The sequence below is a fragment of the Microcebus murinus genome, chromosome 4, assembly GCF_040939455.1.
Source record: "Microcebus murinus isolate Inina chromosome 4, M.murinus_Inina_mat1.0, whole genome shotgun sequence".
Classification (NCBI taxonomy): Eukaryota; Metazoa; Chordata; class Mammalia; order Primates; family Cheirogaleidae; genus Microcebus; species Microcebus murinus.
In genome coordinates this window covers 37,087,109-37,110,819 of record NC_134107.1, presented here as the reverse complement: position 1 = coordinate 37,110,819, position 23,711 = coordinate 37,087,109, and the positions used below count along the sequence as shown (strand labels likewise).

Below are 23,711 nucleotides of genomic sequence, written 5' to 3'. Positions count from 1 at the left end.
ACTTCAAAGGGGAAAACTTTCAAGTGTCCTAGAAAATGACACTCTCATCTTCCTCCATGGAAGATAGACCCAATCCTAGAGCTTCTCAGAAGCTCACAGACTGCAGGATTGGCCTCCCCATGCTTTGAAATAAATATCCTCTCTGGAGGGCTGTTCAATTGCTAAAACTAGTCAGGTTAGTCTTAAAGCAAGGAACACACATATTTATAATAAAAACATGTTTTCATGTTTGTTTTACAGTGAAGAGAAAAAAACCCAGAACCCCCAGATTTTATGTACTTTGAAAATATATTTAAAAACATTAAAAATTCTATATTTAAAACATATATTATATGTTAATTAGTACACTTAAATAGAACTTGTATTTACAATAGGCTTTTGATGCGGTTAAGTTTTAATGCCAATTTTTTTCAATAACATAATTATATAAATATACTAAAATACAATAAATATTTTTTTTTGTTTTACATGGTGAATAATATCTTTACCATAGAGAGAACAAGGCCACAGACATTTACTTACATTTTCAATGGGAATCACCATAAAAAAGCAACAGGCCTGCTGCCATGCATGAAAACACTTCTGCCACAAAGAGACCACAGCAAGACTTTAAAAAACAAAACAAAACAGAGCAGAACAAGAACAAACAGCAACAGAGAGAGATTTTAACAAAATAAATCTTAGGTCAACATAAACCACCAAGCATGTGATTGTGATGTATCTTATTGGGTAAGAGAGAGCCACTGACCACATGATTGCTGAATGTCTCCTACAAAACCACTTAACAGATCTGGTCTTGGCAATCCTTTGAGATTGTAATGGGGACTTTTTGTTTTTTAATTTTGTCCCTCAAAAGGAAGCTGCAAAAGGTTAATATATAGCAGATATTCCAAGCATTCCTTACATGTTGAAAATAATTACAAAGATAATATTTTTTCAAACAGCACAAAACAAACCTATACTACATAAAGTCTTCCTTCTTTTAAAGACAGGTATTTGGATGGTACCGTAAAAGACAGGCTAGCTTCAAATGAAAGACTGAACAAATAGACATTATTTGCTGATGGTATCTTCATTCCCTGGGTCATGGTGGACAACCTGTTCTGTTTATCTCACCCTACTAAGATGCAGCAATTGCTTGCGGCTTTCTGATACTCAAGAACACTGTTCCAGGTAGTGACCACTAAAATTTCTAGGCTTGAAATGGGCTTAGTGGGTGAATGGGCTTAGTTAGCTTTCACTGGGGTACCCGTTTTCCCAAGAACCACTATTCCAGGCTCCCAGTGTGACTCCTCCTAGCCCAAAATGGCAGAGGTGAGGGAGGGACCCTCTCTCTCCATGAACAGACAAGATGGGCAGGAGGTTGCTGTGGACTTCACTGGCGAGCATCATTTTGTCAGCTCTGTCCTGGCCTCTTGCACTGAGCAAGGCACCTTCAAGCCCTGTTGTCCTGGATGTCCAGACACCTTCCCAAAGTGTTCTCTCTGGACAAGATTTTCTATTGGTCCCCTTGATCATTCGGCCTGAGTTTTGGAGTTTTTTTTCCTATTCCCTTTCCCCTTACCAAAAGTTTTCAAAAGATAAAAACCCTGGTTTCCTCAAGTCTAATTTCGAAGCAGTAAGGGTTCATGTAGCAAACATCTTTTTTCTCATTGCATAATCTCATGATCACAAATGCCACATTTGGCTCCAAACCTACTCCAGGCTAATCCAACTTTATGCAAAATTATCTAGAGGTGGGATGGAGGGCATAAGTCGGCTTGAGTGTGGTCCTCCAGTTGAGAACCTCTTGAGCACAGTTAGATAATGTAGGCACTTAAAGCACGAGGTCAAACCAACTTGACACATGTCATTCCAGGGCCACCTGAAGGGTCCTTCAGAGGCCTTCCTTTTGGAATGTCTCAAGTACCATTCCTCACCTCCACCTAGACCTTAGGAGGGCCACTCAGAAATTCCTCCTGCACTGCCGGTAAATGACACATCAGCTCCACATAGCCTCCATATAGCTGCTTAGTCTCATTTCACTGGCAATGTGGATTCCTGTTCTGACCTAGGTATTTCTGGGCTCATATAGAACTCTACCTTTTGCTTGCAAGACATTTTTAAGCCTTACCACGAATTTGTTTTTTAAGCCTTACCATGATTTATTCAAATGTTTACCATTCATAAAAAAGAATCTTATTTTTAGGGTTTTTTGCTATTCTTTTTCTCTCCTAAAAAAGATAAATAAATAAATCACTGTTCTCCATGCTTATGTGAGTGCCATGATGTGATACAATTTGTTCACGTATTCATAGCAGTGGTAAAATATTTCGGAGCGCGCAACTGATTTTTCTTCCCTAAGATAAAAACAAAACAAAGAGGGGACCAGAGGGGGAGGGGGGGAAAGAATGTGCTCTAAGCAAACATAGGTCTTTCCAACAAAAGAAGCTTTCCCTGACCAACACCAAAGGGGTGAGCCAGGGGCCTGGGAGGTGCATCATGGATGTGGAGTGTGAGCATTTTTTTGTTCAGTTGCCTTAATTTTTATTCACTTTCCAGTCTTCTGATTGATATTGCAAACATCTTTACAACGTACAAAGGTATCTTTTATCAACCAGAATATATATTGAAGGAATTCTTTCCCCATCCCTACTCCCTGTGGGAACTAAAAAAACAAAACAAACAAACAAAAAAAAACACAAAACAAACAAAAATATACCCTCCCAAACCCCATCCCCTAAAGCCAGTAAAGCAATGACAACAGCACCTTGACATTGTTTTAATTCCAACGCTATCAGAAGTTAAAAGCAGTAAAACAGATATAGTACTAACAAGAACGAAGATACTTACTGTCTAAAATGTAAACGGAATGTTTTGGTTCAAATTTTTGTTGTGTTTTTTTTTTTGTCTGTTTTCTGAAAGAGGACAGTTTATTATCAATTCACAATTAAAGCAGCATGCAATTTATTCTTATTTTTTTTTTTAAACTTTTTATGTTTTCAATTCTTGGCAACGGCAACAAACCACAACATTATCGAGGAATGTAATGCAGACTTTTTTTTTAAAGTTGTGCGCAAATGACTGTTTCCCTTCTGGTCATGGATATGTCCAATAAATAGATTGTAGAACCACTGTACTGTATAAACTTCATTTATACATGCAGTTCATAAAATTATTTTTTCTTAACTGAATAATTTACCCTGTTATGTATATATACAAATAGATAATTTTTGTCTCAATATAATCTATACAACATAAATCCACTATCTTCCCCTTTTAATGGTCAATGTACATACACAGGAAGTGTCTATCCTTATGAATCGCCAGCCAATTCTCTTTTTGCTATCCATGGTAAGGGCCCTCACGTACGACTGGGTAGTTCGGCATTGGGAGTTCCAGTGCCTCTTGTCTATGCCCCTGCATCCTTCCTTTGTGTAACCCATGGGATTGCACTTGGTCTCGTAGAAGTACTGCTTCAGTTGGCCTTTCGAAACAGGGACTTTTTCAAGGACAGTGACCGTCCCGCCCGACATGTCCACTGCAGTCTTTTTGTCTGCCGCTGTCACCCACTCGCTAATACTGTCACACACGCTCAGCTCCCCACGGCGGGCGGGGTCGGAGTGGCGCCGGACCCTCATAGACATGTTTGCAGCATCCAGGTAATTTTTGTATTCCTCAAGCAGAAAGAGAAGAGGAGGCTCCAAAGGCACTTGACTACTAAGCATCACCCTGGAAGTGTACAAGTCCGCGTCCTTATTGTTTTCTTCGTTGGGCCGAACTTTCTGGTCCTCATCCAACAGCTCTTCTATCACGTGTTCAAAAGTGTCAGCCAACGACGTCAGGCCTCTTGAACCTGCCTTGGGCCCATTCACGCTCTCCAGAGTCCCATGGGTCCGCACACCTGGGTAGGCCAAGCCGCCTTGTCCTCGGACGTTTGCTTCTTTCATGGGGGCAGCCTTCATGCAACCGAAGTATGAAATAACCATAGTAAGGAAAAGGATGGTCATCACTCTTCTCACCTGGTGGAACTGTCGGGAGGAAACAGAAACAAGACACAAAGCTGGTTAGGGCTTTCTTTCACGGGAATACAACGTGGCCCATCTGATTGTAATTCCAGCCCATTCTGCAGGGTCAAGGTTTTTTATGTCTTGGTGATAAACTCCAGCTGCACCAGACACAAATCACTGTCAGTAGTGTGCTACACGTGGTTTAATATAAACCAGAGACATGCAGTGTTTCCCCCAAGATTTAGGATCTAAACCTGAAGATTAGATGGCTTCTAAGCAAGTGAAAAAATTGTGGTTTCGATTTCTCCTCCTTCCTCCCACTTTTAGCAGCTTTGTAAGTTTAATTTTTAATGATCTCTGCTCATGCTGTCATAAGAAACACAAAATCAGAAATGTTACTAAGCAACAACTACAACTGTAATAGTAATTTTTTTTTCAAGTGAGCAACATGGTCCTTTGCAGGAATGTGTGACAGGAACGCAGTGGCCTGAGGGTTGTGATGGGCCTTTCTAGCCATGTGATGTCCAGGCACGAATAGCACAAAAAAACAGCAGTCAGGGAGCTATAAGGAGCCTTTCCATCGACTTTTTCCCCCTCCCACAGAGATCCTCTATTATAGCAAAGAAGAAAGATAATTTCATTGAGCCATCCTGTTTTACAGATAAGGATGCCAAAGGCCATAGAGGACTTGCCTGGTGTCATGAAGAAAGTTTATATTAGAACGTGGGCCTCCCAGCTCCACTGTTCTTTGTAGTATACCTGGGTGGTCATAACTGAAAATGTTTTGCTTATTTCCAAACAGAAATCATTTTCTACATGTTCACTTTAATGATGTGTCTCTGTGCTTGGGGCGGATACATGAAAACAATGTGTCTGCTTAAGAGAAAACTGACAAAGTCAGCATTAAAAAGGCATGAAAGTCAAATTCAAATGCCTCCCATATGCAGACTCCATGTTTAGCTCCATCAACTCTCCGAAACCCCTCACACCCCTTGGCTTTTTCTGACTAATACACAGACCTAGCTAAGAAAGCTCAACTTCTTTTTTTATTGGAAATGTGGTCCTGTGTATGTTTGTGTGTGTGTGTGTGTGAGCTCTGAGTTTATCACACCTTTAAAATGCTCAGTGGTATTTTACACATTTTGGAATAGGCAGTTAGTGCTTCTTTCTGTGCTTTTGAAGTTTCCTGGGAAGTCCCTTAACAGCATACCACAAAATTAATCTCTTCCTGTTTGCCAGAGGGTTGCTATCCTCTAAATTTGGCTCTACATCTACAGGCATGCTCTAGGAAGCCAATTAGAATGGATGAACAAGCAAAATGAAAACATACCTATGGACCAACCCAAGGTTACTGTCAGGTGCTGAAGGAGTTCAGAATCACTTACCTGAAGCACTATGTCCCTTAGTAGTAACAAATAGCATCCCCCAGCCCTGACACACTAACTTTATTCCTGCTTCTTAGTTCTGGGGCAGGGACTTACTTACAAAAAACTACATACATGCCACACTCTTATGCCGTGCAAGTAATCAGGAAAATGGACTGTGTTTCTGTCCATGAAGTGTCACTGAATGCAAAGCTGCCTCCAGTCAATAGGTCAGAAGGCAGAAATGGTCAAACACTCTGGTATTGAAAATCAAATGTTTCTGATCTTCATTTTTATGAGAGATGACATTTTCTATCACTAAGAGACTTTATTACCATTCATAAACACAAATAAATATCCTTTAGATTCACTCTCCCTTTGCATAAATAGCAAGCATGCTCAGAACTGCTTGGATGGCTCAGTGGTCAGAGATTAGGAAGTACAAATTGGTTTGAATAAAATACAGATGTCCATTCTGTTAATATCTAAACCTTTGTGAATGTTTTGGATTTTGCATCATCAAAGAAATGAATCCTCCAAGGATAATTCTATTCCTGGCAGATGATATATCATTGAATGGATGTATCTTTTTCCTGATATTCCCAGGCCAAATTAAAACAATCCAAGGGGGCACCTCCTACTTAGGTTGATGAAAGGATGCAAATTTATAATATTTTAGCCATCTATGTCAGACTGATAGAGCTTTTCTGTAATCAGCTATCTTTTGATGCCATATTTCATCAAATCTAAGATATCATCATTATAAAACACAACATTTTATGTACCACTAAGAGAAAAAAATGCAGCCAAAGTATTGCTTTATCACTTAGAACTTTTATTATATATTTACCAAAGGAATTCTTTTAGACTTATTTGGACACCTCTTATCATATATAAATTTTATGCATGTTTAAAATAGAAAAATAAGCAAAATAAATTAAGACAATGACAACTATGTAGTGACTGCCACATAGCCAACAAAAACAAGATGACATCAACTGTAAGACACAAGCCAACTTAAGAGATGTTAACATATGAAAAAAAGGTACATCTTAGAATTAATGAAATATATTAAGTTTAATAAGTATTTACTAAGTGCTCACACTAACTGCTTAAAATGGCCAAGGTAATGAGGCATCTTAAACTGCAGGGTTGGAAAATTGTTTTGTTATCATTGCTACAGTAATGAGTCTTTTAATGATACCTTTTTCTATATTTGGCTTCAAGAAGTTTATCCTGCCTTTCACTGGTCTCATTTATCATTTTATTAATAACTTTTTTATTAGAAAGGTAATTAATGCTTTATATATCATTTTCTCATCAGATCCACAAGGAAACATTTCAGATGAACAATTAACATCTGAGTAAATATTATTTGGCTTTCATTCTGAAGTCCAAACATGGGCATGCTTCAAAGCTGAACATGTGCATCGAATTAGGAATTAACTAAATGGTGATAAAGTCCAATCCCACATCTACACTTCTGTAATTCTAACCGCCTATTCACTTATAAGGCCTTGAAGTCAAGTTGATCCAATACCAAACTCAATGCTTTTTGTCAGAACAATGGCACCTCCTACTTCTTCTGTTTCTAACCAGCCAGGCATAGAGTAGAAATCTTGGAGTAGAAATCAAGTTTGACAATACATTTCTTGCATAGCCTACAAATCCAATCAGTAAAGATGTCCTGCTAATTTTTCCTTTAAAACACTTCTCCTTGTTCATCACTTTTTCTCCATCTCATTGCCACCAGCTTGGCTCAGCCCTCACCATCTCATTTGGGGACTACAATGTCCCCTGCTATACTGGACACCCCTTCTGCTCCATTCAACTCCGATGACCACCTCCTGACTAACCACTCATTATTCTTTCACACAAAAACTTGCAGTGGCTATTTTGTTCCATCAGATTAAATCTAACCTCTTCTACCTGGTATTAAACATCCTCCAAAATCTGGCCTCACCCTTCTTAGCTAACTTTCTCTTATTACTCAATGTTTCACTTTCTCATGTTACTCAATGCTTCATCATCTCTGCTCTGATCAGACCAGAGCCCTATACACATTATTGCCTGGAAGTGACTTGCCCCATTCTTCTGTCAAAATCTTCCCTGTGTCTCTCTCCTGGCTAAATCTTTTTTATCCCTCATAGTCCAGTTCAAGCATCAAGCCACCTTCTCTAATTACCCCAACACATACTACCTTCCTTCTCTACCATTCCACATTATATCTTATTTGGAACTTTATTCCCTACTCATTGTTAACTGTATTCACTAATTATGGTGAGTCCTCAGTTGGAAGATAAGCTCTTTGAGGGAATGGATCATGTCTGATCTAATGCTTAACACAGGAAAATGTAATAGTAGTACTCGGTAGAAACCAATGGGTTTATTAAACTAAGAGAAAAGACAGTTCTGACATAATGGGAAGCCTTTTCATTTGGAAAGCATCAGTGAACTCACTGAAATTCCTAAGTAAAATATAGGCTATATTAACCCCAAATTATAATGTAAGTTGGAAGGAATGTGACAGATAGCAATTATCAGCCATGAGCAATTTCTTGAGTGCCTCTAATAAGGTAAAACTTTACTTGAATAATTAAAAAGCAAATTACACTTCAACATACTAACTGTCCTACTCCTTCCTGTGCAGCTCCATTTCTAACAGATCAATAGAATACTCGGAAAGTAGTCAGTAGTAGTAATAATGATAATATTCAAATTTGGAGTTTTCAGTCTGTTAACTTCCATTTTCTTATTCTGCCAAGTTCATCAATGAGTAATTTTATATACTGCATTAGAAAATCATAAAAGATGAAATAAAAGCTTCCATGGCAATCCTTCATTTTCACTCTTCAGATGAGTCTTTATTACACAAAAGATAAAGAGGTTGTGCACTATTGCTAAGTAGATCATTAGTCTATATATCTATTTATACTGCATAAATTCATTGGTGCTGTCTAATTCCGCTCCAAGGCTTAAAGCAATCAACTCAGCCATATCTATAAAATGCTAGGAAGGTTTTCTTAGCTCCACTCTCAGAAAATTCAATGTAGACATAGGACTGAAAAAATATTCAAAGAAGTTGATATAAAGTTTAGTTTTAAGCATGACTCACAAGTCTTAAACATTCAATCAGAAGAATGTCCATGACATTCAAATGCTCTCCTTACATTTGTCTAAGAGACTATGGAACATTCACACGCATCATCTAATTTGATTTTTACAAGGAGGCAGGATGGGTATTATTATCCCCATTACACAGATGAGACAATTACACATCAGAGAGGTTAAATAACCTGTCAAATGTCATAAAGCTGGTAGGTCACCTGTCTCCTGGAACCAAGCTTTTACCATCAGGGCATGCTGCCATTTTTAGAACATTAACTGCACAACGGACAGAAGCTATGACAATGAGGGAGCTTATACAATGTGGACACAGCATCCTACAGTGATGTGTATGCTGGAGCCCAACTTTCCAAAGGCAGCACCAATTAAGATACTACTTCACTGGACTGGACTAATCATGACCTCTACGACCCTTCAACTTGGAGTCTTGATTACTTCAGTGGATGGAATTTCAGACAATACAGTCTTCTTCTAGGAGAAAGCTTTACAAAAATTTTGGCTTGTTAGAGCTAACTTTCCATGGCCAAAGCTGAGAAGGGGAACCAAGCAATAGTATGGGCAATCCGGGCATATAGGAAAAAAAATGAAAAATTTTGTTGTTCCCAACCCCTTTGTTTTTTGCAATGAAAGAAAACACAGTTTAAAGATAAGACCACTCATTTTAGACAGCCCTATAAACAACAACGATGATGGTAATGTTGAAGAAATTATTGATTAATATTTAATTTCTAACATATATTATGCAAACCAATTAAGGGACCACCTTAATGAATCTTACAAATCAATAAAATCTTTAATTTACATCAGTTCACTACATCCATATACTAGCCTCCCTTTTGTTCATTCATCCATAAGAACTGAAGTCTACTTTCTAGTCTTACAGTCTAAGAGGGGGGTAAGATATTTATGTGACTAGAATATCAAGGTAGAAACAATCCACGAAATGTATGAATAAAATTCTGTAAGGAGAAAGAAGGTACTTCCAGCCAGAGAATGAAGGCATGTTTTGTGAAAAAGATTGCAAAGAGTTTGAATGTACCCAGAAAAGATACCAGTGGGTGAATAGCAGCTTGATTAATGGGATGGAGGTGGAAAGGCTTGGAGTGCACATCGGGGAGAAGAGTTTTAGAATAGTAATAGTGAGAAATAAGATTGAGTGATTGCCAGATTTTGGAAAGCTCTGAAGGTAATGCTAAAGACTGTGGATGACAGCATATGGGTACTGAAGAACCAATGAGAGTTTCAGAGCAGGGGAATGCTGCAAGAAGACCAGTTTACCGGTGGATTCGAAAGAAGGATACACTAGAAGAAACTAATTAACTGACGGATTTTATTCGTAGTGATTATTGAGCTTTAAAAACAATATTAGTTACCTAAGTGTGGGGTTAAAGGCCTGGATATATCTTTTTAATTCATCAATTTTAATCTATTAAACAATTAATGAATTTATAGGCTGACATGGGTTGCAAAAAGAAAAGCAGTTAGAAGTGTGCAGAGTTGAGTAGTAACCATCAGTGATGTCTGGGTCAGGAGGAAGAACAGGACAGAGGTAGAGTGAAGGTGAGACCACAAACTTTCATTCCAATTATAATTACACTGAACTTTGATTCCACTGTTCAGCACTTTTAATTGAAAGATCTCCGAACACTTTGCAAATATTAAGTAATTAAGACTCATAGGACCCTAGGGGTGTGGGTAACTATAATTATCCCCATTTCGTACAGGAGGAAAGAGGACCAGAGTTTTTAATCAACTCATCCACTCACTGTGGTTCCCCTGATAGAACAAGGTCAGAACTCCAGGTTCCAAAGGAAACTAGGCCTTACACTACAGGGACTAGTTTGTTCCATTTCTCTACATTATTTTCCCATTACATACATATTGCTTAGCCAAGAAGACTAAACAAACAAACAAAAAACCACCCACCACAAAAACCCCCATACAAATTCCTCAAAGAAAACAATTTTAGTAGTTGAAATCCATAAATAAAATGGAAAAAAATGTAATGATCATTACAGATACTCACCTCTTATCTGGATGGCCATTCAATTAAAACTAATAAATATTTTAGTAAATGATATCTGATATATCTAATATTGCAGATATTAAAAAGCTTTGAAGGAAGTGTCTTTTAAAGTGCAGTTTTTAACCATAATGTAGTTTATGTCCTGGTATCCAAATACACTTCCTATAAAACATAGTCCTTCATATCAGAGGACTCTCTGATCCCTCAGGATGCCCATGGTATTAAGTGAAACTTGCAGACATTATTTATTTAAACTCACTAACAGTGCCAGAGAGATTGCTGATTCTTAGTTCATACCCAGAGTGATGCACACCTGTAACTATTATACCATGAGAAAAAACTGTATATTCTCCCGAATCATTAATGTGATGGATAAATTTATATATGCATCTTTGATAGAAAGCACATAGCTCTGGTCCTCTGTTACCTCCCACTATTCCCCAACCTATCCCTGAAAAAATAAGCCTTTTTCTATTGGCAGACAGTTTACCCCTCTTCAAGAGTAAAAGTAGACCACATGCTCCATAAATATAGGGATTGGGTATTCTTCCTTGAATTACCACCTACAGCAATTTGTACAGTACCTTGCACAAACTAGGTTCTCCCAACACACTGAATAACTCTTTGTGCTGGGAATATTTGTCTAGTATTTAGGAAGATGCAATTAAAGTAAGAGCAGTAAGTCTTAAAGTGAGCTGAAACGACGTCATGAATTTGGAATAAGGGATAAATAATGCCCAGCACAAGGACCAGATCCAGGCAGAGAACATCCTACCTGACCCCAGGCATAGCTGCCACCATCCAAAGGGCTCTAAGTGCTTCCACTATTGTTGTCCTAGGAAACTGACTGTTCTGCTGTGACTGATGAAGTCTCCCTGAAAACTAGAGGCACCCAAAACCCAGTCCCATCAGGGCCTTGCCCTCCTCCTCTGCCTCGTTGTCACAGAACAACACTGCCCCAATAGCACACATCTCTAGTCTATAATACAGAAGTCTTGGCATCAAGCATACCCAAGCCACTTGCATATCAAATGAGGTTACCTGAAAATACTTTAATATACTTTAAAACTACTATTTTTTAGTTTACAGGACCCAAATGGCAGTTGACGTTCAATTAAAAAGTTTAACCTCTTAATTAGGATTTTGTTTTCTTTAGAATTTTAAGTGGGATGTGTTACAATTCACTAAAGTTAAGTTTAGATTTAACAATGTTCTAACTACTGAGTTATCAAAAACAATGTATTATTTACTAAATTCCCATACATGGTAGATAGTGACATTAATTAAGAAGATAATGCCAATTGGTACCATGAAGTCTCAGTGACCCACTTTGTAATGAAGAACCTGGAAAAATGACCAAGTAAATATCACATTTAATGACAGGTGTTCTACAACTACTGTGAAATCATGTGGAGGAAAATTTCCTGTAATGGGATCATGACTCTGAAAATGGTGAACAGAGAGCTAGAAAAACAAATGTCATTGTAACACATATAGGCATTTGCATTGTACTTAAATATATATAAAGATTTTGAAATTTATAGAAAAATTTCAGGTATGAAATTAATTTTATGCAACCTAAAGTCTCAAACTTCAGATAGTTTTTTGAGGTGCTACATTTATAAATTATGTGTATTAATACAATTCAAATTTGTTACTAAAATATTATAACAAAAGGAGAAATTTATGGGGCCTGAAATTAGAGTTTTAGGTAACATAAGTATGAGGTAAACTTCCACAGGCTGAAATTAAATGAAATCTTATTTCTCAAAGAGATGGCTCAGCAGGTTTAGCATAACCTGGAAGCTTACAAGAAATGCAGAAATCCCAGCTTCCCCCAGCCCACCCATTCCACCCAATCAGAACCTGCATTTCAACAAGATACATATAGTTTAAGGTGATTCATATGCTTATTAAACTTGAGAAGCACTAGACTAAATGATAAAGAGAAAGGAAGCTGCTTAAGATAAGGGAAGGAAAGGGCTAAAGTCAACTTAAGTATTATGGTATTTTCTCAGCATGCCATGGGGTTACCTGTCATCTTCTCTCTTTGGTTCAACTTGTTTTATGGGGACATTTATGTGAGAAATTCATCTTTGCTTTTGTAATGGTATTAAGTAAAATATGAGTTCCCTTTATGTCAACTGGCTTTTCCACTATTGTGGTTATGTCATAAAATGTAGGATACCTATAAATGTTTATAGAGTACTGTTGACCTAAATCTGGACTTCTACTCAGTCATTAATTTTTACCTAAATGTTACAAGGCAAGTGCAACCATAACTGGCCTCCCTGATCACTTAACACAGCCTAATATCACTCACTCAATCAGAATCATACTACAAATGATATGACCAGCTGTAGCAGGTAGTAGAATTCCAGGCACACTAATATTATTTTCAGATGGATGTCTCTGGTCCTTGAGTTCTTTCTATCCCGAAATGGCGAAACAGAGACAGAGGCAGGGAGAACTGACTCACTCACTCACTCAATGGCAGATTTCTTATTTCTATACTTGTCCTGAAGCCAACAGATCCAGCTCTCTCCTACCAAGTACCAGGAAATTTAAACAAAACAAAACAACTCATAAGATAAAACAGCAGCAGCAGCAACAAAATCTTAAAATATATTATTTTTACTGTAAGTATCAAGCCACAAGTGCCCCTAAGGTTCCCAGCAGGTAACCCAATCTTTCAGCTGGTGTCCAATATTTGGGATCATTTGCTTAAAGGATGAAATAAACCAAATGGTAAAAAAAAAGAAAAAAAATTCCAGAGAAAAGTGTACAATTTTTGGAGTTGGACATTGTAAGGGAGTTGATGGGGGCAGTTTTGTAAACAGACTAGGAGACTGGTCCACCATTTAGCCCAGGGGTTCTCAAACTTTTTAAACAGGGAGCCAGTTCACTGTCCCTTAGACAGTTGGAGGTCCAGTTTAAAAAAAACTATGAACAAATTCCTATGCGCACTGCACATATCTTATTTTGAAGCAAAAAAAAACATACGGGCAAAAGCACCCGCATGTGGCCCTCAGGCCGTAGTTTGAGGACACTTGATTTAGTCTTTTTATAAAGGACTGTAAAGATTGTTAGTTTCCAAACACCAGGAAGTCACCGAGTTCACCAGTCTAAATGCAAACGACTCTCACTGGAACCTAGATAGTGCAGTTGTTAAATCATTTACAAACGGGTGGGGCTGAGATGACACATGACACATAGCCCTATTTTCCTAGGTGGTATCTCAAGTATGGTTGGGTTCCACCTTCAGCTCCACATTGTCAACATAGTTAAGGGACTGCCTCCTCCAATTTATACACAAGGCACACCTACTAACAGGGGATGTTGTAAGAGCCAAGCAGGATACCGTCTTCCTAGTCCCTGCATCCACGATCAGCATGCTCTGTACCAAAAACATAAATAAACCAAAAATGCAAGGGTGACGCAACTGCATTCATTGTCCTCAAGGGGAGGAACATGCAGTAACTCTCAGACCCAAGGATAAAGGGTATTCCCCTTTAAGAAAAGAAGTTTGCCATTATGTGGGGATTGGGAAACGTGCCAGAACAATCACAATTATTTAAAAAAAAAAAAAAAGAGAGGGAGAAAGAGAAAGTTAAGAGCAGTCTGTCTTATTTCAGTCTCTTTCTTTAGAAATAGAAACTTTTAATCAACAGGTCGCTTTTAGAGTATTGCTAGACACCCCGAGTTCCTGCCATGAGTTGCCATGGTAATTCTGACAGCTGAAAGCCAATACTCCCCTAGACACCATCACCCCACAACCACTCTCTTACTGGACCCCAGAGCTGAGGTAAAGGCACGCCCTTCCCAGTTTTTCCACAGATGGTGCTCCCGAAATTTTCCACAGCTAGTGTATTCTTGTGGTTCATTAGTTACCTGAGCAATTTCTATTATAGAAAGAATATCTGTACATAATTAAACCCATCTTAGGACCAAGCTGGCAAGCTTCAATGTCATTAACCTGGCAAGGGCTAAAACCAGCATGGGATGGATAATTCTCACCTGATGAAGGAACATCACTAGATTAGACCTTGTCCTCTGAAGTACATAGGACATTAAATTTTAAAAAGCAAGAGAGAAGAAAGTAGGTGGGAAAAGAAACTGGAAAGTTAAGTTGCCTCTAGAGACAAAAGAATAACGTTCCTTTTTGAACTACTACCAAGAAATCCTGGGGAAAAGATAAAATTAGCAAGAGAAGGCTATTAGCTCCGTGTTGCTCACCTTTATGAGACCATTTTCGGGGATCAGTTTGTTAAGTTCCACTGAAGCGCGGAGGCACACACCACAGCCCTCCTCCTGGGACGCATAGTCATACCACACAGAAGCGTGTGGGCAGATGCCAAAACATGTGAGGACACGCAACCCTTTCTGTAGAAACTCAATGCTCTGAGCAGCAATGAGGATTAACCTTGTGCGCACATGGAGAAAACTGGTGGCTCCACAGATCCACTTGTCCTTCAGGTTATTTTTACATCCAACTCTATAATTTCTTTTAATTACTTACTATAAAGCACAGGAAAGTGCTCATTGTTTATAGCTTAATGGAGGAGGAAAAATAATTGAATATGTTCTCCTGCCCACTGCTCTAGCCCGGCTCCCAACTCTTCTGAGTGTCACTGTTTATCTGAAGAGCACAAGTAAAGCAGTTTCCGGGCCCTATTCAAGATTATGAGCCGTGTGGGCCCTATTCAAGAAACTGGCTGTGCTCCAGAGGTACTATAAAATAAAAGGGAAAATATTAACATCTCAGATGACAAAAGATCTATATGGCTGGCCAGAAAATGTCCACATCATTTAAACCATCAGAATATACCTAAATGGAAACATTCACTTCTGTGGTTCCATGAATAACAGGACTGGGAGAGCATCTGTTTGTCTCCACCCCTTTTCACTAAACACTGATTCTTCCAGATGACATGCAAACTCAAATACCAATATATTTAATGTAAGCACAGGACAGGTACTGTATTTTTACCCAGTATCTATAAATAAATACGGTACTGTATTTGTTGTTGGTGGTGCTGGTAGATGGGTGAGATCTTTGGAAGATCCTCTGGACAGCTGTATAAATGATAAATAATTTCAAGCTTCTCTTTAAAAAATAATATTAGGTTGGTGCAAAAGTAATCGCAGTTTTAGCATTGCTGAAACTTGCTTTTTGATAATGGAATACATTCTTAAATGTGGTCATGTTACACATCATTTTAATGTGCATTTCTCGCTTTATGTTATTTTGCTAATGACTTATTATTTGCTGTTTATTTTACATTTATTTTAGACTATGGAAATGATGTTAGACAAAAAGCAAGTTCAAGAGATTTTATTCCAGTTAAAAATGTTTCATAAAACAACAGAGACAACTTGCAACATCAACAATGCATTTGGCCCAGGAACTGCTAATGAACGTACGGTGCAGTGGTGGTTCAAGAAGTTTTGCAAAGGTGACGACAGCCTTGAAGATGAGGAGCTCAGTGGCCAGCCATCGAAGTTTACAATGACCAGTTGGGAGCAATCATCAAAGCTGATCCTCTTACAACTACATGAGAAGTTGCCAAAGACCTCAATGTCAACCATTCTATGGTCATTCGGCATTTGAAGCAAATTGGAAAGGTGAAAAAGCTCAATAAGTGGGTGCCTCATGAGCTGACCAAAAATACTGTCGTTTTGAAGTGTCATCTTCTTGTACACAACAACAACAAACCATTTCTCAATCAGATTGTGATGTGCAACAAAAAGTGGATTTTATACAGCAACCAACAATGACCACCTCAGTGGTTGGACCAAGAAGCAGCTTCAAAGCACTTCCCAAAGTCACACTTGCACCAAGAAAAGGTCATGGTCACTGTTTGGTGGACTGCTGCCAGTCTGATCCACTACAGCTTTATGAATCCTGGCAAAACCATTACATCTGAGAATTATGCTCAGCAAATCAATGAGATGCACTGAAAACTGCAACACATGCAGCTGGCATTGGTCAACAGAAAGGGCCCAATTCTTCTCCATGATAACGCCCAACTGCACATAGCACAACCAGTGATTCAAAAGTTGAATGAACTGAGCTACAAAGTTTATCTTCCTCCATCATATTCACCTCTGGCCAACCAACTACCACTTCTTCAAGCATCTTGACAACTTTTTGCAGGGAAAACGCTTCCACAACCAGCAGGATGCAGAAAATGCTTTCCAAGAGTTTGTGGAATCCCAAATTTTTACGCTACAAGAATAAACAAACTTATTCCTCATTGGAAAAAATGTGTTGATTATGATGGTTCCTATTTTGATTGATAAAGATTTTTTAAGCCTAGTCATAATGATTTAAAAGTCATGGTCCAAAACCTCAATTACTTTTGCACCAACCTAATAGCTGGTCAGATGTGGTGGCTCATGCCTGTAATCCTAGCACTCTGGAAGGCCAAGGGAAGAGGATTGCTTGAGACCAGGTGTTCGAGACCAGTGTGAGCAAGAGCGAGATCCCATCTCTACAAAAAATAGAAAAATTAGCTGGGCATGGTGACATGCACCTGTAGCTCCCAGCTACTCAGGAGGCTGAGGCAAGAGGATCGCTTCAGCCTGGGAGTTTGAGATTGCAGTGAGCTATGATGATGTTACTGTATGCTATCCCAGGAGACAGAGCAAGCTCATAAAAAGAATAGTTAACATTTATTAACTATGAAGTAATTTGATTATCCATAGTTTACAGCTGAGGAAACTGAAACTTAGAGAGATTCAGTAAATTGCCAAAGACCATACACGAGGTGTGTGGTAGGGATGGAAGAGGAAACTAGGCTGGCTTGCAGTGCCTCTCTCCATATTGGGTCAGATATAGATGCGGTGTCTTCTATTTTGAAAGAGATCTACTTGGGAGAGATATCCTGCAGACCCTATGCACCAGTTTCTTATTTATTTAAGCAAAGTGCCATATGGTCATCTCTGATAAGCAGTTTCTTTACATACTCATTTCACAGAGGTTAATATAACCCTAATGATTCTTCATTACTATCCTTTTCAATAAATATTGAATTATTCCCACAAGGTACCAACAAACCATGTATGAAGGTAATATGTTTGAGCTGTCAGAACATTTTTCCCTGAGATGATCTCTTCAGGTGTTGGAGTAGAACCACATTTTTCAGACCAGGAACCACAACTACCAAATACTCCTCTGTCAACTCTACTTGAGTAAGAGTTTTCAATCAAGGCCCAAGTGTCAATGTGCCTTTTAAAGAAATAATTGTGACCCCAAATCTTTCTTTTTAGCACTCAAACCTGATCCCCTCAAAGTCTTGTGGTCTGATATCCTACACCATCCACTTGTGACCCATCCGTGTGTCCTGTTCTTCAAGGATATAGCTGAGGGGCTAAGGTGCAAGTAAAAAGAAAGATTTATCAAGACAATCTCAAATTTATTCTCAAGGAGTAATTCAGACAACTGCTTAAGACCACAAAGGCAGCAGAACAGATGGTCCAGCATGGACAGAGTGTCAGACACTCACAGGTTGTGCCAGCAAGAGCAATGGAGTCAAAACAGCCAAAGGAACGAAGGTCATGGAATGGGTTCTCTCCCACCAAAGTGATACCTGGAGGCCCTGGACACAAACAACAAAGGCAATTGGACCCCAAAGCCACACTGAGTTGGTGCAAAACATATACCTGGACTGACATTCTGAATGTGTGTGCGGTGGGTTAGATGAAGAAGGTACAAAAGACAACACCTTACTTCTGGCCCTCATCAGCCCTTGGAAGAGAGCAGATTTTGAGAGAAGCAGCTGCAAGGAACCTGAGAACAAAACTGGAAATGCCTGTTGTGGACGCCTTCACTGTCATTATTTGCAAAAGAAAATGTGTATTTGTCATTGGTGTGTCAGCGAGCCTTTGGCTGTCCATCCATATGCCCCAGAAAGATCTCTTGTGTAGACCAGATACAGTCATCAATGCAACTATCTAAGTGCAACTGTTCCATAAAGGGGAAAAGGAGTGGCTTTCCCCTAAAAAGTGATCCTTCAACAATTCTATGAAAAAAAACAAAACAAAACAAAACAAAAAAAAAGAAAGAAAGAAAGAAAGAATGAATGTCCATTTGGATGTAATAATCACTCTGCCTGGCTTCATTTACCATACTTTTCTATGCAGTAGACCTGAAAGGGATTTCTTCTGTCCTCAGAGAAAGGTAAGACTGAGAATCAATTTTTCTAAAGAGAATGGTAAAGAGTTGTATGAGAATGGCCTGGAATGTATACCTTGTAAAATGTGGAGATGTTATCTAGGCCATAAATCATGGTGTTTTTATATGATTCCCTATTTGTCTAATGCAGAAAACTGCCTGGCAACTTTAAGGAAGAAATCTAGCAATATCACATCATAGTTCAAGGTTCATACTACATTTTGGCAGTTTTAATTTACCTTATAAAGTACTTGTTACTTAATTACAAATCTTGGGGGAAGTACAAAATCATTCCTCAAAAATGGATCCTTTAGGTATTAAAGTTCCAAGCTTAGCAAGTCCTCCTCTGTGATTTAAGATACATCTCTTGAACTCAGTTCCTGGGAAAATGTTAACAGTTGAGAAAAGGGCACTGAAAGCCTGATACATAGTGCATTGTGGTGGAACGATTTCCCTTTCTGTTCTAAGAAAACACCATTGTGCTCTTTAGATCCAGCATTGCTAGTTAGGTGAATAATGAATGCATCCTCTACTTTCCATGACAGGAAATTCTGCAAGTGGCAACGTGGGTCCCTTCCATGTGTGTCACTAGAACTGGCACAAGCCCATGGCTGTGGTGAGGCATTATTTCCATTGGAACTGATGCCTGCACCAGCTCTTGGAACTGTATAGCATTACCACTGCAAACTAGAGACAAGGTCAAAGACTGGGTTTTCATTTCGAAGTTTGCCTCCCATTTCTCATCTCATCTCACACACTCTGTTTGGCGAGGCTATGGAGAAACAGGTATTCTCATCCACTAATGGTGGATGTAAAAACAGCCCAAGTCCTTTGCAGGACAATTATGGAATACCTACCAAAATATAAATGAATTTTCCTGCTGACCTAGCAATTCCACTTTTGGGAATAAATGTACAGATATAGGCACACATGTACAAAATGATGTATATACAAGGCTATTAATTGTAACAAGGTATATAATAGCAAAAATGCTAAAAATAGCCCACTTTCCAGCTACAGGAAAGTAGATAAACTATAGCATATACTTACAATCCATGCAACTATAAAGAAGAATATTTCCCTATATACTAAAATGGAAAGCTCTCTGGAATATATTGGTAAGCCATAAAAACAAGGTGCAAAACAATGTATATAGGGCATGCTATCTTTTGTTTAAAAAACGGGGGAAAATTGCCGGGCACTGTGGCTCATGCCTATAATCCTAACACTCTGGTAGGTTGAGGTGAGAGGATTGCTTGAGCTCAGAAGTTCAAGACCAGCCTTAGCAAGAGTGAGACCTTGTCTCTACTAAAAATAGAAAAAATTAGCCAGGCATGGTGGCGCATGCCTGTAGTCCCAGCTGCTCAGGAGGCTGAGGCAGCAGGATTGCTTGAGCTCAGGAGTTTGAGGTTACTGTGAGCTAGGCTGATGCTATGGCACTCAAGACTCTAAAAAAACAAAAATCTAACCTAAAAAATGGGGGGAAATAATAACACATATTCACATTTACCTGTATTTACATAAAACACACTATAAAGGAGTCACAAGAAAGTAATACCACGTTTCCCCCAAAATAAGACCTACCTATAAAGTAAGCCCTAGCAGGATTTCTAAGCATTTGTGCAATATAAGCCCTACCCCGAAAATAAGACCTAGTGATGGGTGTGGCTACACAGTGCATCTGCACAACCCATGCATTTCGACACGGAGTGGTAAAGATGATGAGCAGCTCTTCTCATCTGCTCCATCGTGACAGCTACTATCCCAGAAGTGACCGGACAGGTGCGGGCAGCCCCACCAACAAGGTCGGCTCCCCTTGTCAGGTCCTGGCCATCCTGTGCATGCTGCAAGCTGAGGGTTTGAGGGGAAAATAACACATCCCCTGAAAATAAGCCCTAGGGTGTCTTCTTAAGGAAAAATAAATATAAGACCCTGTCTTATTTCTGGGGAAACATGGTACAAATGATCATCCATTGACGGTATGTGTTGGGCGAAACAGGTGAGTGAGGCACAAGTAGAGCAAGACCCCTTAAATCCTTTTTAATATTATTTTGATTTTTGAATACTACAAACTAACTATCACAAAATTAAATAAAAAAATAGCCAATTAAAGTAAAAATGTTTAGCCTAGTGGCTTCACTTTTGGCACCACAAAATCTCCCACAATGCTCTGATCAACAGATATTCCAGAGGTTTCCTTTGTGTGTGTCCTAGTGGTGGCAACAACTAAGAAGTCCGGTGGGTGCCATCTTGGTTTGGGGGACACTTCCCTGGAAAAAACTAGCTCGTGGTAGGACAAGTGGGTATAGAGGACCGACAGTCCTTGAGTGTGTGGGCTGCAGACCTGAGTTCTGGTACTGCCTAACTTTCTATTAAGTTGACTCTATGAAATGGCTGATATTGGACCACTTTTTACCAACAAATTAGACATATTCATGGGTGAACATGCTGCCTCACCTCTGTGATACAGTGAGGGTAAGTATACCCACCCTGCCTGATTCTCAGTGTAACACCAGGGTTGTCAATAGATGGAAAAGGACTTTGTAAACTGTAAAGGGCAACTCTACAAAGAACTTATGTAAAACACAACACAAGCCTAAGGGGTGACCATGGGCAAGCACAGAAGGGGAATGGAACCCAGTACCTGAGATACTGAGATAGTGGAGAGAAGAGGAAACTTCCAAAAGATAAAATCTAAATATAAACCAAAAAACAAGAGCAGGCTGACGCACAGTGGAAGATGTGGTTAATATGTGGCCATCTGCAATTGAACATACTGCAAATTCTATGAAGACTACTAGGGAAATCAGGGAGACATATCTGGGAGCAAACTATAAGGATATGGACTTGAACATGAATGTGAGATCAATATTGAATGAATGACCCGAAAGGATGGCCCTTATTCCTGGTGATCAGTAAGTATAGTTGTTAGAGACATGTGCCTGTCACACACAGGTAGGCCTCCAACTTACCTCCAAAATCAAATGCAAACTTCAAACACTTCTGAAAATGCTCCCTAGAGGACCTTTTACCCCACATTTAGAGACTGAATGAAAAACCACTCTGTAAAATGGCAAAAAATAAAACTCAACAAACTTCTCATCTCCATATGTACAGTCATCTGGAAAACAGATCTCCCATTAAACGGATGGTCAAAGCTGAACCACAATGTTAAACTCATTATGAACATTCAAGGGCTGCTTTTCTTACCTTCCTAAAGTGAAACATTCCCAAAGGCTAGAAATAACCACATGAGCAAGTTCAGAGAAGGTGCTCCAACTGGGTGCTGCTATCCAGACACTGGGTTAGGAAACCAGTCATTTGGAACTCAGAAAAAGCACGTACTCCTATTTTGGTTAGGCAAGGCCCCTGTGCAGGGTGCCTGGTTCCAGCAGGGTCTAAGTCATCTAACTGGTGTACACTCAGGAACCACCTCTTAATGAAATGAGGCATCTTGACTTTAGGCCCCAGGTTGAGAAGCTCTGAGGCCACTTTGGGCCAAATATAATGCCCTCTCAGCTCCAGCTTCATGTTTCATTGCAGACCATGTTTCACTGCAGAAATTTCTCTAGGAGGTTTACTGTCCTATATTATTTCAAGGCAGGGCCTCCTCTTGCACAAAAGCCTTAAACTGCCTCTGATTAAGAATTAAAACCGTTACATTTTAGTTAATTATTCATTTATTCACTCAGCAAAGGTTAATTAATAACCTACCAAGTTTAGATGTACTTTGCTTTAGGAAAATCATTTTTAAGGTTGCTTCATGAAAAGTGGGAATATTAGTTTGGTAATTCTTAATGGATTTATTAAGTGATTATCTTAAGTTTCAATCATCACTGATTTTCAAGTATGACAAGAAAAGCAGAGAACCATGGGGGTGGGCACACTCCCACCTATCAACAGCTCTCAAGATAGGTGTTTCGGTATTGCCCCAAATGGTCAATTTTAGAGGTTAATCATGAAATTTCTATTTAGAAAATTCTTTTTTTAAGTCAAGAAACTATCCTGAGCAGGATACTCTAGAACATCTTTCTAGACTAAAACATTGTTCCTGCAACTCCTAGCAAAGGATCTGACATAAAGACACACAATAATGATTTAATGGTTATATAACTGCTTATACAATTAACTACTAAGTTGTGAGATGCAGACCATAGATGACCCAGGAGCTCTAGATAGGGCAGGTTTATTATAGATAGGAGCCTTTCTAGAGAAAGTCGAATTCCAGTTGGGTCTTGAAGAATGAATAGGATTTCAATGGATAAAAAGAGCAGAAAAAGTCATGAACAAGCAAAGTAGACTCAGAGAATTACAACAAAACAGAGTTTGAGTTTTGTCAACCTTGCTACTAAGTGATGCAAATTTAGTTGTGAAGCATGCTGATTAAGCTTTGTATTGGCTTGATAACAAGTCTTTTAAAAAGTGGTTTTATTGGAGCTGGAAAGTACTACTAATAAAAACAGTGGTTGAAATTCATTAAGCATTTACTATGCCAAGCACTGTTCTAAGCACTTCATATGTATTAACACATTTAATCCTTACCAGTACTCTGTTAAGAGGTCAAGGTACACAGAATTTAAGTAACTTCCCCAAGATCAAAGATTTAGTAAGTCTTAGGCCTAGGATCAAACTCGATCCTGGGGCTCAGGAATACTGTCCCAGGTCTTTTGCTCTCATGTGGAAGTTTCTTATTAGAAAATTTCTTTCAAGTCAGAAGAAAATCTTCCAGAGGCCTCCCATCTCAGAGCCTCTGAATTTCTGATTATTTACAAGGCTGCAAATCCCTTCTAACCATGCTCTAATCCAAGTATTTGGACAATGAAGTAAATGATAAGTCTCTCTAAATCATAGGATATTCAGTTTATTTGGTTTCTAATTCAGAAATTCCTAAACTTTCTTTTACATCTGAACCACCTGTGGAAGTTTCTGAACATAATATAGGCCCAGGGGCCCTGTCCAAAAATCTACAAATCTCAGATATTAGGATTTCATATCTATAGTTTTTAAAAGTTTCACAAGGAATGCTGATG

General features: G+C 38.9%; 1 protein-coding gene across 1 annotated transcript in view; it reads right to left on the bottom strand.

Moving 5' to 3' along the window:
• Nucleotides 1-1,555: 1,555 nt before the first annotated feature.
• The window catches only part of BDNF (brain derived neurotrophic factor), a 34,546-nt gene continuing 12,390 nt past the window's right edge, over nt 1,556-23,711 (bottom strand). The window contains 1 exon segment of the mRNA XM_020286534.2: nt 1,556-4,010. Coding sequence (XP_020142123.2) covers nt 3,246-4,010 — 765 coding nt within the window. The 3' untranslated portion in view covers nt 1,556-3,245.